The 17359-nt window shown below is 39.8% G+C and overlaps 1 protein-coding gene across 3 annotated transcripts in view; it reads right to left on the bottom strand.

Annotated features, from left to right (window-relative positions):
- The window catches only part of dock10 (dedicator of cytokinesis 10), a 60230-nt gene extending 51773 nt beyond the window's left edge, over positions 1-8457 (bottom strand). For 2 of the 3 annotated variants that reach the window (XM_079676587.1, XM_079676592.1), the window contains exon 1: positions 8190-8457. In XM_079676587.1, coding sequence (XP_079532713.1) covers positions 8190-8297 — 108 coding nt within the window. In that variant the 5' untranslated portion in view covers positions 8298-8457. The remainder of the gene's footprint in view (positions 1-8189) is intronic. The other variant, XM_079676597.1, reaches the window with a different exon arrangement.
- Positions 8458-17359: the final 8902 nt, after the last annotated feature.

A 17359-nucleotide genomic window follows, 5' to 3' on the forward strand; every position in this document is an offset into this window, starting at 1 on the left:
GTTGATTTTGAGTGAGAATGAGGGAATAGAAAGGGAGTTTAGGCAATTAGGGAATGTGTGCAGAAGTGAAAAAAAACAAAGAAGAAGAAAATGGAGAGAGGGAGTAGAGGAAGAATGAATGTAAGAAGTGAAATATAACAGGAAACAATTGGAGGGAAGATTAGAAGGGGAGACGGGGTGAAGGGAAGTTTGAAAGAGGAAGAGAAGTGTCTCCTTGCTGATAAAATCACAAGTGACACAAACAGATCTTTTGGTTGCACTGCATGACGAAGACGCCCTGAAGAACTGCACAGCATGGCTTCCCAGAAAAGATGCATGCCGAGTTGTTCAGAGACACAAAATGAACGATATGAGAGATACAAACATCCTGTCCCACGTCATGAAACACAATCAAGGCGGTGAAACTTCACAACTTGGTTTGACACATTTAGAATTTATGATCTGACATACACCAAAATGTGAGATGGAGAGGAAAGGAAACAACGTGAGGTGTGTCACCACGCGTCAGCTACAGGCTATGAGACAGTGGTCCCAGACAATGACACAGAACCAAATACAAATAGAGGTTAAAGTGTTTTGAACAAACACCAATCTTACTGATTTTCTGGCTTTCCTTGCTTTTTCATGGAGTGCGTCTTCCGCTCTTGACCATCGACATATAGTGCCATGTATTAGTTCTAACCTAGTGTAATGATGGTTTCCCCCCGAGAATTGTTTAGCAGAGGGGGTCATCATCCATCTTGTTTCATGATCAACGTCTTTAGATAATGGCCTAAACAGAATAAACTTTCACTGTGTAATAATTATTTGTTTTCCTAGTTTTAGTTCATAAAAATAATTTAAGTATGATGTGATGTTTATTAGTAGAGGAGTTGATGTTTATGTTAGGTATGTTGGCCCACAACCACTATAATCCCTGAAAATCATTCAATAGACTGAAACGAAATAGGTCCATTGCAATGTTGAAGTCCAAAAGCTCCTTTCTTAATTATTCTTGCTGGACAAGTCTCTTTCGCTCAGTCTTATTTATATGGTTATACATTCGGGCTGTGGTATGATTTCTAAAACCCCAACTTATGTAAGAGAATAACTGTATTGGCAGGCAGGGAGATGTTGCCTCTGATGATTTGTTAAGCAGCTTCACATGCGACTCTGGAAATAAAGACAACAGAACCGCATTTGCATTTTCTGGCCTGGAGTGTTGAGGAACAAACTTTCTTCAAAAACTAGAACACTTACATGGATATCCACAGGGACCTGAAAAGTTGCTGGTGTGGTAACTTGTGAATATAGCACAAAGATACTCAACATTGCATGTATACTCTATCATAAGCCTTCTTATGCTAATGAGACACCCACATGTGCAAACAATGTTCATTTAAACATGTAAATAGCGATGCAATTGAACAATAGCCTGTTACATGTGTGATACCCCACACACAGGACAGTGTTTAAATAAAAGTCCTCTGCTGTAGAGCCTTGGCTGTTACTCCTCTGGGAGATGTGAGAGATCTACCATATCTCTTTCTTTCTCTATCCCCCTTCCTCATTTTCATCTTGGGTTTCCCCCTCTTTAAGATCTGGCTTTCTGAAATGATGAGACTGCCGATGTCTGACCCAATTAAAAGCTTGATTATGGCTCCAGCTGCTCTCCTGTCCCTGTCCTACCATGCCCTAGTGTCCAGATGTAATAAGAGGCATGTGACAGGAAGGTCAGGATCTGAGCAGATCTCCTATTCAGACCAAAGACATATCAGATTCAGACTGTTGTCATTCAAGCAATAACCTCAGAAAGGAGAAGCAAGCTAGATAAATTAAAAATAATCATACAAAAAAAGGTGATAATAAATGCAGTGGAAGGAAAGCAGTTAAAGAAGGCGGGTTTGAGATACAGCTAAAATAATAGTGTGATATGAGCAGACCAGCTAAATGAAGTAATTTACAGTAGAGCGTGGGTGGAGACACATCAGATGAGATGAAATGAGATATACTAGAAGACTAAAAGGTAGAGATATGCAACGAGTGCTTCCTGTTAGAATTCCATCATAATTGACCTTTCTCTGTTGCCATGGTAACAGGGGCTAGTCTGCGGTAGAGTACACTACTTACTGTTCATCTAAATTGTTTCTCTCCTCTGGAACCATTGATTTTCAGCATTATCGGTTTGCATTGGATGACCATATATAGTTAGTGTTAATGCTGATTGACGTGTCACTGACAACTGTCTTCTTGAAACAGGGCAGCAGCACACTGTGGTCGATACAAGATAAAACCACACTGACACGAATTTACCAGCAGTCTAAATGATTTTCAGAACGTCCTGCTATGTAATATGTATGTTTTGTTTTATACTAGCATTTCCAGTATTGTATGTTGCATGTTTCTACTGATTTTGTTTACTTTTTAGGGTGATTACAACATCGGTCAAGTCGAAAAATAGCATATGACACATTTACAGAAATGTTTATTAATATACATTTTTCTTTTATATTAGACAGGTCAGCAGTCAAGCACAATGAATCCCAGGCTGTCGTCATGATGCGTCATGAGGAGCGAGCAGAATCAGTCTGACAACATGTCCCCACAAACCATCCCACACACACAACACATCGCTGGGTAGACGAGCCCCCAACCAACAAATGGCTGCTCCACGCTGTCTGACACACATTTTAGCTCCAGACAGACAGACATGCCCAGTGGTGGTATTTTACTAGAACAACCAAAACATACAAACAGACTATGACTAGTAAAGCCCAGGAGCAGATACATTAAGGCTGATGTTCATACACATTAAAAGAGAAATTGAAATTGATTAATGGTATGAGACAAGACAAAAAAGGGTTCCATTCCCAGTGAGAGGAGGGGAAAGGAGATCCTTAGCAAACCTACTGAAATATCACGTCTCCCATCCTTTATTTCCCAAATAGCAAATTGATGAGTTATATAACAAAAGGGATAAAGCATCCAAGCGAGTGAATAATAAAAAAAGACTAGCTCAATAAAATATGACCATCTTTTTTTATACTTGAAAGCTTTGCGTCATGTTCAAAATGTGGTGGAATACAGGAACGGAAAGCACTTCTTTGTATATGTTGCTGTGTGAGTTTCCACTTATGGTGTTAAGGCCAAAGAACACACACTGCCACATGAGCATGGAGGTGAACCGTATTGGTAAAGGTTCCTCATACTAAAGGGTTTTGCCCATTAACTCTAAGTCACATGTATTTCACATCATTATCAGCTAGTTTCCAAAGCACTACATGCGTTTTCAGAGTGATTTAATGCTTTCAACTCCAGGCAGTTATCAAAGCAGAAGCGACATAAAATGATCTAGCTATCTAACAAAAAGGATTATATAAATGTTACCTAATTTCTTTGGTTCGGAGGAAGGAATACACTTAAGAACCTGGTATCAGTTAATCCTTTCCTGCAGTTAATATGGTGCTTAAAACATTATTTGAGTCAATATTTAGGTGAAAAATGCAAAGACTTGAAACTTGTCGGAAGAGCCAATAGCAAACAATCAGCCATTTAAAAAAATGCAGTAATTTGTATTTACTCAGCTAAATCAGCAAAATACTGCTATGATGATCACACAAACTAGATACCTTTACATTACGGGATTAACGTACATCTCCATGACATGACATCAGACACTGGTTTGTAACGAAATGGAAAATTCCCGGTAACTGTCTGGAGCCTGGGATTGGGCACCAAAAATAGTCAAAACTTGATCAGGCATGAAATGGCTTAATTTGGCACCAAAGGAAAGATGGCTGGTATGACACCAAACATAAGAATGCCATGTGAAAATGCATGAGCATGCATTAAGAGACGAGTGAGGATGACTGTATACAAGCATCCCTGTGCCATGGGTAAATAAACTCTGCCAGGGGGGGGGGGTTTGTTGGCTCCACTCTCTGGCTGCGTGGTTAGTGTGGCTGGCATCCTCCAGGCACGGTATGACATGTGGTTCATCCCAGCAGGCAACCAGAGTCACAACAAGAACAGCGCTTGTGTCTACACTACTGCTCACTTTAGCAGTTAGTCATAATAAACACTCTCACTCTCTGTTGTACAAAATCAGCATTAATGTGACTGAAATACTGTATTTTTTTATTACGGTGTTGGTTTGATACAAAACAAGCCTTGTTACCGTATATACTCAACATTTGCTCGATATATATATATTTTTTAATATATTTTATTTTAAAAAACAAAAATGTTGTTGTTATTTGTTGTCCAGTGGCTAAGGCAGAGGCCAGAAAGGATGTAATGGAAAAGATCTCATGGTCACTGAAGAAACAAACCGTAGCTTCTTAAAACCCAAACTCAACCAACCTGACATCCTTCATTCTTGTATCTATCTTCCCTTTCCATGCTCTGTGCATATTTGGGGATGGGTGGGCTGACCACTATGAGAAACAGTGAAGTAGTCAAAGAGCTATGATTGCTTTCACAGAGCACGTCGGAGGAGGGAAAAGCAGCATGCACCAGGGGGATTTACCAGGTATCGTGTATGCTATACACTCCTGAATCCACACAAGTACACACACTTCAGAAACTGACCTAACCTGACTGAGGACCGATGCAGAGGTATGGAAGGGTAAGAAACAAAGAAAGAAAACCATGGCAGATGCAAACATGGAAGAATCGCAAACTTGGAGAGATGGAGAGTAATGTCAGGTTTGGGGGGAATGATGTTTAAGTGAATGAGGAAACAGACTACTATAAAAAGAGAGGGGGGGTCAGCGTGAAAGAGGCTCACGCTTCATTCAATGTTATGCCATAGGGCCTTATTCTGCTGACCTGGTTTCTTTCACCAACAAAGACCATGCATTAACACACTCACAAAAAACGTCCACACACAGAACGCCCATGGACATTTACACACCCACTTAACCCTAAACCCAACACATAACACCTACACTTTTACACACATGCTTACTCTTCTATCACACTCACTCTCTCTTTCTACATCCTATATCCACATATAGAATGACTTAATTATTTATGGATTTTTCGAGCTTGTTAAAGAATAGGGAAGAATTGAAACTAACCAGTTTATCATTGAGGATGAGGAAGACAAAAAAACAGGTGTCTTTGAGCATACTGATATTCAAAGTCATTGTTTCCATTTCCGTTCTTACCAAATACAACTCAACTGTTATATGAATCTGCACAGGGTAGGGTCATATGACAATACACATTTGTGACATTGTTAATTTAGGCTATACCTTTGAGGATATTGTGGGCAAAATAACAGGTTAAGTAGCGGGAATAATATACGGTAACACTTGTATAGTAACAAAGATTCTGACTTATCAAAGATCCATACATTTAAAGCACATATTAAGCAGATAAAGAAATAGGAATATAAAGTGAAATTGCTTGACTCACCACAAATTAATAGTGGCTATAATAAACAAATAAAGAATACAAACATGTTCAGTTTTTCCCACAGATCTGAAATATACTTGGGGGGGTGGGGTGAGGTGACGTGCAACAACAACATTAACTTTTCTGTTGGTCGCTTGTGAGCAGACCCTTCACGCGATGGCAGAGCGAACAGGTACAGCCAGGGCCGGACCGAGGCAATACGTCAGGCCGGAAATTATACACCCAGCCAGGCAACTACCAGTTTCATTTTTGTGCCATTTTGCTGGATTTATTTGTCAATATTTACAGCTTTGCTGCCCATAGTGATAGCCCTATCGTTTGAATCTACTACCCACAAATAAATATATACGGACATGGGTTTCTATTTAAATACATTTGTACATTTATTTAGGAACCTGTCCATGTGATTTTAAGTGGGTAGATTTTTTTTAATTTTTGGAGTTAAATGCATCAATCTGGTGCCTTTTGAGGGGGAAATAAAGAGACTACATCAATGGGAACAGAAAACCCATATGGAACAGAACTGTATACATTTCAATAATCATAAAATCATGGCCATAACCAATAACATACCATATCCAATATGAAAAAACACTTATTTTTGGTTAATTTATAGTTGTGAGTGTGCCTGGGCTCCTGAATCAGCCTCACCTGTCTCCCTCCTCTCCCTCTTCTCCCTCCTGCTCCTCGTTGAGGCAGCAGCAAAGACTAGTTTTAGCTCTCAACAAGTGTATCATTTTTTCACCTAGTTAAAAAATGTTTATTCATGCATATTTCACTAATCACTACCCCCTCAAATGGAAATATGTGTTTACATAAATGGTGACCAAACCGTTTGAGACCCACTGAGAACTTAAACTAAGTTAACTATCTAAACACTCAGAGAGTCCTTTACCTCACCTGAGCTGAGGTTATCCCGAGCTTGAATGACACACAGAGACCAATCAAGGGCTTTGATTTATGATCTGTATGACTGTGGCCATGTCGGCAGGCCACATCATGTAGACAGCCAGTCACCCTGTGGGAGGCAGACCCACATTTGCGCAGTGCGTTCACAATACATACAAAAAAAATGAAAATAACTTTAAAAACAAAACAAAAAAAATGGGTCGCGAAATATACTTGGGCGGCCGTTAATATACCTGGGCGCCCCGCCCAACTAAAGTCTATGTGTGGGAAACCCTGATGTTGACAGACTTCTTTAAACATCTTCATACAGCCTGACTGTATCTATGATACTATAATATTGGGGGGACATCGGGCCACAAAAGTGCCTCTTGCTTCAGGCTAATTTATCTTCCTTTTTACACTAGTCACTTGTATGTAATGTATGTGCTTTAAAACCATAGGCACAATGTGTTATCAGCTGCAGCGCTTATAGGCAAGGCAGTGAAGCTCTGTATGTTATGTATGCAGTGCAACATGTGTATGAGTGTTCTTAATGATACCAACAGAAGGTGACCTACCAGTCCACCAGTCAATTTCTACATCCAATGGGAATCAATAAACACTATTCTCTTGTACTCCATTTGGCACCATGACAAATGTATAGTGTCAGTAAACCTTTACTCTTAAGGCTCATGCTATTATCTTGTAATAATGTTCTATTCTGCTGACCCAGTGCTGATGGAAAACTTTGATTGTCCAGGGAAAAAGCAAGGTTTCATTCATTCAATTCGTTTCCATTTGAATCCTGTCTTCCCACATGCACCAGCAAAACTAGATTTTCTCTCTTTATTCCAATCAATTCTCCCTGGGCTCTTTTACACATGTGTCCCACTGACACACTAACACCAGAGTGAAGAGGATGTAGAGTAGCAGCAAAGAGACTGGAGTGGAGTGACCTTTCTCTATATGCTAATCCCTACATCGTGCGCACACACACACACACACACACACACACACACACACACACACACACACACACACACACACACACACACACACACACACACACACACACACACACACACACACACACACACACACAATGTAAGTTGGAGGATTTGTCCTCTGTCAGATGAGTCAAAAGGACATCATCAAAACAGAAATCCTTTTTTGTGTGTGTGGCTGCTTTTTTCCTGAAATACCCCTCCTCCCACTATAGCATACGTCAATCAGAGCCTCTCATTATACGGCGTGACACACCCACTTGATCATACATTTCACAACTCGCGACATTTAAATAGCCTGCAAATGTTATTAGTCGTAAATCAAGCCCAGCGGTCGAATTCCTCTCCCTCTCTTCTGTCTTTTCTGTGCCCCTCCCTCCATCTTTCCTGGTGTTTCTTTGCACCGCTGGGCAGATGTAAACCGCTGCCTGTGTCTTGCCGCATCCCACTATCCTACTACTAAGCCTCATTTCATTCACTCTAGCCAGCCACGCAGAATTAAACTCCAACCCACATGGGAATATGATAGGCTCTACGATTTTATAGTCACATTACCGGCCAATAAACGAAATTCAATAGTGGGAAAAAAATGTGTAGATTCCTGCACAATACTGAGCATTAAACGTATTGCATCCTTCCCCCTGCAGGATCAATAGACAGCGGTGCTGCACTGTGCTCATCCTCTGCAAAGAAAGATGCAACATGAATGCCAATGTCAGATCTGCCAGAGCTGAGGTGCGGTGTTAGAGGCAGACACCAAAACCACGTCCAGATGCAAAGCTTTGGTGGGCATGGCAATCAAAAGCTCATAGTAGTAAAAGCTTCAGGCCCACAGGTGGTGATGCGTTTTTTTTTTTACTACCACCATGTTTTCACGATTCATTGGGGTCCACTCACCGTCACTGCGGAGTGTCTGACTGCGTTACACGCTGTCTGCCGTATCTCCGCCGCGGTCCCCGGCTTCAGAAGGTTTTTGGTGAATCTCCGGGTGGATTCGGCTGCCATCTCCTCATCTGAGCGGTCCCCCAGTACGATTCAGCCTACTTGTTGTTTCTGCTGCAGCCTGGCCCTCCTCGCTCCTAACATGAGCCGACCGAGCTGTGTTTACACACGCACACAAGCTTTAGACACCGTCAGTCCACACACACGCAGCGCGCGGAGTGCAGAAGATGCCTGAGCGCTGTCAAACTGGACTGGTTCAAAAAAAGTACACTTCCTGTCACGACTTTCAAAATAAAAACAATAGCTTTGGCAATGCCTAGCGAGATTAATGCTCGACTGAGTGGTGCGTTTATTTTGAAGGGACAAACCATCATTTGATGTATTTTATCTGTAACTTTACATGTGAAAATAAACATTTCCACAATGCTGCAAATGAATTTTAATTTCCATAAAGCTGCAATACTATGTAGGCCTACATGTATTTATAAAAAAAAACATCAAAACATAATTTAGTAAAAGCCAACAACATTTCATCCCCATGAATATGGATCCATTCGTCATGTCTTGCTAATAATATCAGCAACAATGTCTAATGTTGTTTATTTTTGAACCACCAGAAGCCAATTCCATGTTTGTCTAAACGTACCTGGCAATAAACTTGAGTCCGATTCTTCTGATTCTGTATTTATAAAAAAAAATGCTCAAAACATAATTTAGTAACAGCCAACCCCATTTATTCTGCAGATTATAGATTAATTCATCATTGAACCGTAAACCAGCGGTTTAAATGTCTATAGATTTGACCAGGGTATTTGAACCTTACTGTATACATCCTGAATCTCAAGGGGACCTCTGAAATGTCAACTACTTATCAGCAGTCCAGTCACGACCAAGGAAGGATGGAGCAGCATTTACAGTAGGTTAGAAGATGTGGGAAACACACAGGCCAACAGCGACACTTGGTGGTACAGGATATTTTCAAATCGACATCATCAGTCCAGTGATAACCAAATATAGCAGTTGGTTGAGTTATTCTTTCCCTGAACAACTATTGGCGGATTCATAATTAAATAACCTTCATAGAAACCTGTTTTTAACCATTTACAGTTTATATATAAAACGTTTTTAATACACAAACACACACACCCAATGAATCAGTCGGACAGATTTTATGAGTACTGTAATACTTTACCTCCCTCTTGTGTACTCAAAGAGTACTGCAGTATGAAATGAGAAGTCGTTGTGTGTATTCAGTTCGATTAAAGTAAACCATCAGGGGAAAATGTGTAATGATTTTGATCAAGATATCTAAGATGTATTTAAGTTGTATTTGTTGGAATTGTGAGGTATCCACTCAGTTTACCTGCCTATAGTGTAGTAATGACATCTGGTGTGGTTTTGGAGTCACTTGGTCACATGACACGAAAGGCTTTTGTAAAAAAAAATTGTAATTACAATTGTTTAATCACTCAAGCTAATAGTTAATTTCCAGATTTTGAAAACGAAATATATTATTAAAAAATGAATTAAGATGTATTATTAAAAGGTTAAGCTACCCAGCAGTGTATGATAATAAAAATGTCCCCACCTTTACCGGAACATTAAAGTGATACACCAGTTTCACTAATTATAAACCAGTAATGTATGTTTAAGCAAATACATGTGTAAGCGACTTTCATGCTAGTAGGCCTACTGTCCGATGTTAGGACTTTTACGTGTAGCCTACGTAGCTTTGAAGCCTATTTTTTTTTAAAAGTAATATATACTCTTACTTTTCTAGTAAACTATATGAAATCTTCTCTCTTCTCAGACTTTGATTAGTATCTGGAAATAAATAAATAAACACATTAAAACAGGGTATCACCAAACTGAGGAAAACTAAGCTCACCTGTTACGACAGCATCTTCCTCGTCTTCAGTCATTTTCTCAAATGTGTGAAACAGTGCCCCATTGGATGTATCGACGGCCCCTGGACCATGCTCTGGACTGCCCGTGTGGTCAAAGATGACAATGCAGTTTAACCGTTAACTACTAGACGCCGGGTGAATTTTTAAATGATTGTCAATCACATGCGGTCCCATTGCATGAATAAAATGTGAATGTACAGTTCTAAATTGAACTGTGAGGCATAGCCACCCATTCTCGGACGTCACAACATAATAAAGTTAACATTATAAAGCTAATATAAGTTAATCGAGAGTTAACTAGCTAAAGTTGGTTTCACAGTTTTGCTATAAAATTAGCTAATGTGCAATGGGAGCTTGCAATGGGAGCTTGTCCGTTAGTTAGCTAGTACTAATAAAAAATACTTTGCAACAAACAGCAACCAACCCCTGCGAAAAGTGCAGTTGGGAATAACATGGACAACTTTACTTCACCACGATGAAAGAAAGCAAGTTGAAAGGGTCTTCAGCGTCAAAAAGGTGAGTCTGATATCCCTTATGATCTTTCTTTCGTCGCTGGTTTAATGTGTGCTTGGCTTTCTGTGTTTTAAAACTCTTTGCTGTGTTGCTTGTTGATGTTTACTGTATATGAGGTCATCTGGAAACATTACACAGTAAGCTGGGAAGGCTTTGGATTTCTGTATCCAGTTTGTTGGTTATCCAGTCACCTGGTGACTTTGTGATTTGTCAATGAGTCTGGTCTGTTTGTCGCTTGTGAAAAAAACTGTTTTTGAATGTCAGGTACATAGCCTAGATACAACTTAGTCATGATTGGGATCCATGCAAGTTAACTAATTGTGGCCGAGTAGAACCAATTTGACAGGACTCAGGGTTCTTACGGTCATTAAAAACCTGGAAAAGTTATGGAAAACAATATTTTTCCCAAGATTTTGGAAAAGTCATGGAAATGTAACTAAAGTTGCATCAAATATAATTTATATTTTATCTAATCGCCGAAATAGTAATACTATAATGATAATAAATACTGTATCGTATAGTAATGAAACGTAAAATGGCATTTAACTGACGAGGTATTTTGCTGGTGAGAGACTTTAGTTGCTTTAGCGTGTAGAAGCTAGTAAGCCTACTATTTGATTTGTTTTAGATAGGACCAACATGTTTCATATGCAGACCTTATTTTCCTGTTCCATGTTAAAATAAACCATTTTCAGTGGTACCGCTGAAAAAGAGTAATTGTTTTGGTCATGGAAAATTAGGTAAAGGTCATGGAGAAGTCATGGAAAAGTCGTTGAAAATTATTGGTGAAAAAGTGTATGAACCCTGAGGACTGACTCTTCAGACTCAGAGTTAGCCCTATCAAAATAGTTGCTAGTGTAAACTGTGTTCGTTATTCTCCCGTCCAGGAGAGAAGCTTTAAAAGGAGACTAAATGGAGTCTCTGTGAAAGTTCAATTGGGTACTTTAATTAAAAAAGGCGCGGGTTGGTCACAAGCATGATATTGTTCAGTCAGACAAACAGCTGTGATCCGCTCCTCGTTAGGGAAGAGAAGAGCCCCGATCCCTCGTCCGGTGCTGTTATATATCCTCTGCTGGCTCCTCCCCGCCAGCCGGCTCGCCTCGTCTCCAATGTCCGTTGTTGCATTTAAACAGAGGATTGGTTCTTTTCACATTCAATATATGCTTAACACGCCTTTTCTCCTCATATTCTCTTTCATCACTTTTAATGTAACACATTCTAAACGCTGTAATCAATACTCTAAAAAATACTTCTCGGCTGGTTTGGTTTCCGGTCATTCCGGATGTTGTCACATGCTACTCTCGTCTGTAAACAATAATGTATTCAAATAAACTGTACCTTCATTTAATATTCAGCATGGTAGTATCTCGACATCTACAGTTGTAGTGTTAAATCAGTAGGCTTCGGTTTGCACCACTCCATATCATTTCGCTACTAAATTCACCTCTTTAGGAAATTGTAAATTTACCACATGCTAACTGCCAACCGGAGATGAAAGAGTTTCAGAATAAAGCTTAACAGCTGGTTGTGCACAAGAATTTCTGGTTTTTCAGTGTAAAACTGCATTAAAACTGACGGCATGTTTAAACTACATTTCCCCATTAAAACATTGATTTTAATTTCTAACACTAGTTTATTAGTACACGGTAACCTAGCTAATAAACTGCAGTCTATTAAAATAGCCTTGATGATTTAGTGAGCCGTTGAGTCAACTTAATGGCAATTTTGAACGCTGCAGTGTGGTGCTGTTAAACTATCTCATATTATAATAAGAGGGGTCTTCAACATTTTGGCCCACCCTATTCATAACAATAAGGATAGAGATAATAATACAAACACCTCTTATTACACATATGATATCACAATACAACAGCACAACAAACGGCAGCCTTTAAAATTACTGTCAACTTAATCATCACTTCTGTAAACGTTTAAAAACAACTGAATCAATCAATCAATCAATCAATCAATCAATCAATCAATCAATCAATCAATCAATGTTTATTTATATAGCCCAATATCACAAATGTTACATTTGTCTCAGTGGACTTCACAGTTTTTAAAGAATATCAGTAGGCCTATGACAATACGACACCCTAGCGAACATCATAACCTTCATAAAGGTAGGATTTGGCCTACTGCAGGACAGTTTAAAAGATAGGTGCAACCAAGGTGCAACTAATAAAGTTGTTATACCAACTTTGACCTCTGGGTGGCAGTAACACATCAGGCGTGGCCTTAGCTGAGACTGTGCATCTGAGCAGAACAAACCAAAGGTTAACCATGCATTATAAAATGTCATGTTTAACATGGAAAACATAACTATTAAATATTTCACTGAGTTCACAGCAAAGGCTTTGGGAACATATACTTCATATAACTTGTCATATGAAGCCATCTGGAATAGATGAAAATCTATTCTGAATTCATATGAGTGAAATACATCCACACACACTCAATGGACACTTAAGGTAGATTTTACACTTCTGTAATCTAAGTTTATTATGTGTTATTCAGTGGATAAATTGTTTTTAGACAGGGTTGCATGGTACCTAAGTTCAACATGGCTTGATCAAAAGTGCGAGACACCTCAGCTCAAGAAACTATAAATCAAACTTGTGCACACATTTAGTTCCATTACTATTTCATTCGGATTTTGTACTCATTTTTTTAATTATTTCTTGATTTTCTTCACCATTTAGTTTTACTGCTGTCTTTTATTACTATGGTCCATCTGAAAAAGGACCACAAGACATAACTTTAAGTATTGACCAATCTCCAGGGAAATATTTCTTACCCTGTGCTGTAAAATCTTTATCACCAATTTAAAAAAATGTTTTTTAACACAGTAGACGAGCAAATATACACTATGATAATAATTCCACGGCTAATAGAGGCTGAATATGCCTCCAGAGAATTCCAGAGATGTCTTACGTGGTATTTCTTTTTAGCCAGCTTGCTAATCACTGGTTTATTTGGTTATTTTCAATTTTAAGATGTCAGGATGTCTGAAGTGCTGTATAGGGTACTGGGGTTAAGTGTGCTTTTCATGGAGCTCCGATGGTAGACTGGCTGTCCTCTTTTTCGGTTTCTACACCGTTTCATGCAGATATAAGTGTAGATGTGATGGACGGAGCATGCCTGTTAATAAATAAATGCATGTGATTATTGTTTCCCGGAGTTACACATGATGAGTGATTTGCACATTAAACTTTCCAAATATTGCTGCTCTGCGGGCAAATCAGTCCTCCCTACTAGTGTCTGCAACTTGTAATAAAGTGTCCGCAGGGTGTAGAAATACAATTTGGACACATGACTAAATCTTGTGCGGTCTGACACACATCTCGGCTCACCTCATGCTGCAGACAGAGACATCCAGATGGGGAGGGTAGATTTATAAGAGGGGATAGAAGCAAAAGAGCAGAAATGAAGAAGACAAGTAAAGTAGTCATGAAATAAGTGCTGGTCTACTCATAAATGATAAATTAATCCCATAATGGGTCAGCCAGACAGTTATGAGTGCACTGCGAGTTCTACCCCAATCCCAGTCCTGTATGGCTGACAGTGAAGGTTAACTGAGAGGTGAAAGTGAAATGCAGGATATGGAAAAGAGAAAATAGAGCAGCCAAGACAGAAAAAAGGGAATGAAGAGGGTTGGTGAAATGCTGGATCTCTTCTAGGGGTTGGACATAGTGCAGCTTTAGGCAGCCTATTTTTCTTGTCAAGTCCTCAGATTCAATATCGAGATAGCACTCTCCAGCGTCCACAGGTTCTGCAGTTCAAGACTATCTTGAGGAGTGAAGAAAGAAAAAATACTTTTTGAAGCCTTTTGGGAGAGCAGCAGAATCACATTTCTGCAGGCCAGGCTTCGCCCCAGTGTCTAATTTCCTCTTACACTAAAGGCGTGTGTGTACATCTGCAATAGGGTCCATCAATGCAGAGAGAAGATTGGTGTGTGTAGGTCCAATGCATGCATGTGTGCTGCTGAGTGTGAGAGATTCTTGGAGATATGTGGATACGATGTGTAGGAGAGTAAGTGAGCACACTTGTAAGATTGAGAGTCTATGGGAAATGAGAGCTTTTGCCAGTAGAGGACAAGCTGATGGTTGATATACAACCACAGCAAGAGACTTAGACGGAGGGAGAAGTGCAGTGATAATAAAAATGTCGGTAAAAAGGGAGGAAAAAAATGGAACATTTGCAAACATATGGACAATTGAGGTTTCTGAACATATGGGCCTTCAAATGTGGAGGACAAGTGAATGTCAAGGGGAAAATCCACTGTGTAGCTCTAAGTGGAATTTTCTATTCTTCGCACATCAGGCAGTTAAGTCGATACATGTGAAAGTGAGCAACCCCTTTACAAAGGCTGAACAAAAATAGGAAAAAGCTCTAGTGTGATGCGTTCAAGAGACATAGCCTGGAACTGATTTACAAGAAAGTTTTTGTTTTGTTATCAATCACAAAAAAAGTTCTTCTTTTATTGTCTTATACTTACATTACATTTGACCTTCAACTCTGATGCTTTAAGGCAGCTCGTGCACTGGGATTTTTGTCCAAGAGACAACTGTATCCCTTGAGGTTTGAAAGAGTCGGATTCATGTACACAAATTGAGTAAATATTATTAGTAATACTGTTGGGATGAATCATGAATTTGTTGTATTAGCTCATAGTAATTAATGTACAGTGCATAATTCCTTCAGAAACTGAGTTTTTCATAATTTATAAAGGCTAACAGAAGCACATCTACCTGAGTATATTTGCAAACACACACACACACACACACACACACACACACACACACACACACACACACACACACACACACACACACACACACACACACACACACACACACACACACACACACACACACGTCACACACACACACACACACACACAGACAGACAGACAGACAGACAGACAGACAGACAGACAGACAGACAGACAGACAGACAGACAGACAGACAGACAGACAGACAGACAGACAGACAGACAGACAGACAGACAGACAGACAGAATGCTCTCACTGAATGCCTGGTCCGATACTCACTTGTTTAGCTACTGTACCTCTTTGTCACTGAGGTCATTTCAATCATCATTTTTCTCCAAACTCAAAGAAAACCATTTTTTGGGTTTGAGCCAGAGGTATTGTCATCAACTTGCCTTTTTCTCAAACAACCAAAAGTCCAAAACCACCATTATCACACAAAAAAGCAAATCCTCATGTTTGAGAAGCTTGATGGTCAAAGTGTTTTGCATGTTAGCTTTAAATATACCTTGACTTGAATACCTTCACCTCTACTTTAATGATACATTGAAGATCAGACATAGACGAGTAATGTGTGTACTTTCTGTTGATGTGTTGGTATTCATCAACTCGCTATGCTCACCTCCATATATGCCACAGGGAGATACTTTCGCCTGCTCTCATCCTCACATTTTTCTAGTTTTATCTTTTTGTTTCTTCTTTCTGTGTTTACACACTGGAGTTGTACAAAGTCAACCAGATATGTGAAGTGTCACTCTTGAGTCCAATGCTCGATGACATGCCCTCCTCTATTTGTTTTCTGCTCTTACTTTCTAGTCTCTCTTTGTGTTCTTTAATAAATGAATAGTGTTCATCCTCTCTTATCCCTTCTCTCATTCACTTACTTTGTGTGTGTGTGTGTGTGTGTGTGTGTGTGTGTGTGTGTGTGTGTGTGTGTGTGTGTGTGTGTGTGTGTGTGTGTGTGTGTGTGTGTGTGTGTGTGTGTGTGTGTGTGTGGGTGTGTGTGTGCCGACACGCTGTGTGTATGTGTGTTAGCGAAGAGTGTCTGGTGCCTGGGGTGAAATCAGGCAGATAAAAGGCAGTGATGAGGTCTGGATCGTCAGCATCCTGACAGCTGTAGATTAAATTAAAGAACTTCTGACAAATCAAACAGATTTCTCTCTCTCCCCCTCTCTCTCTCACTCTCTCACTCTTCACCCCTAGAGCCCTCATCAGGCAAGCTGGTTGTGGAACTTGAAACAAAATGGATTTCATCTTTAAGGGCTTGGGCAGGCTTTGAAACGGTACCAGCTGCCGGGCCTGCTTGTCTCTCTTTCTTTCTCTTTTGGACTCGCTGGCGTGCCTTTTTATTTCTCAATACTTCAACAAACTTGAGCCATATTGTGACAGATAAAGGTATAACATCAGCACTTCAAACCCTGACAGTAATTGAGAGATGAAACAGACACATTTTCCAGGTTCTGAGAGGCCCACACCGAACGGCACATCAAACGCTCCCACTCGGGATTCCAGGGAATGGCAGGGAGCGTCTATCTGCTCCCACTGGATCGAAATGCCGCCGTAATAAGATGTTAGTACTTTCTAATGTGGTTTATTGGCAGTTAAACCCACTCTGATATGAAAATATGAGTCAAATAGGCCCACTGCTGATCCCGGTAAAGCACACACATATACACACAGACACGCTCAAAAAGTAGCATGAATGTGTCTGTCATTGAAATATTGCCCCCTAATGTGTGGCCCTCATGTGACTGCCAGTTTAACATTACACAGATTTATAATGGAAGCATAATTCAGACACATGCTGCCCCACAAAAGGGAGTGACTGACATCTGTGTCAAACGTTTTTTTATTTAAATAGTGCCTGAGTGCCATGTTATCAGTCATGTATCCAAGCCTTTATCTCTGTATTTAATCAAACTTCCATATGGCT

This window comes from Notothenia rossii (genome assembly GCF_949606895.1).
Source record: "Notothenia rossii genome assembly, chromosome: 4".
Lineage (NCBI taxonomy): Eukaryota > Metazoa > Chordata > Actinopteri > Perciformes > Nototheniidae > Notothenia > Notothenia rossii.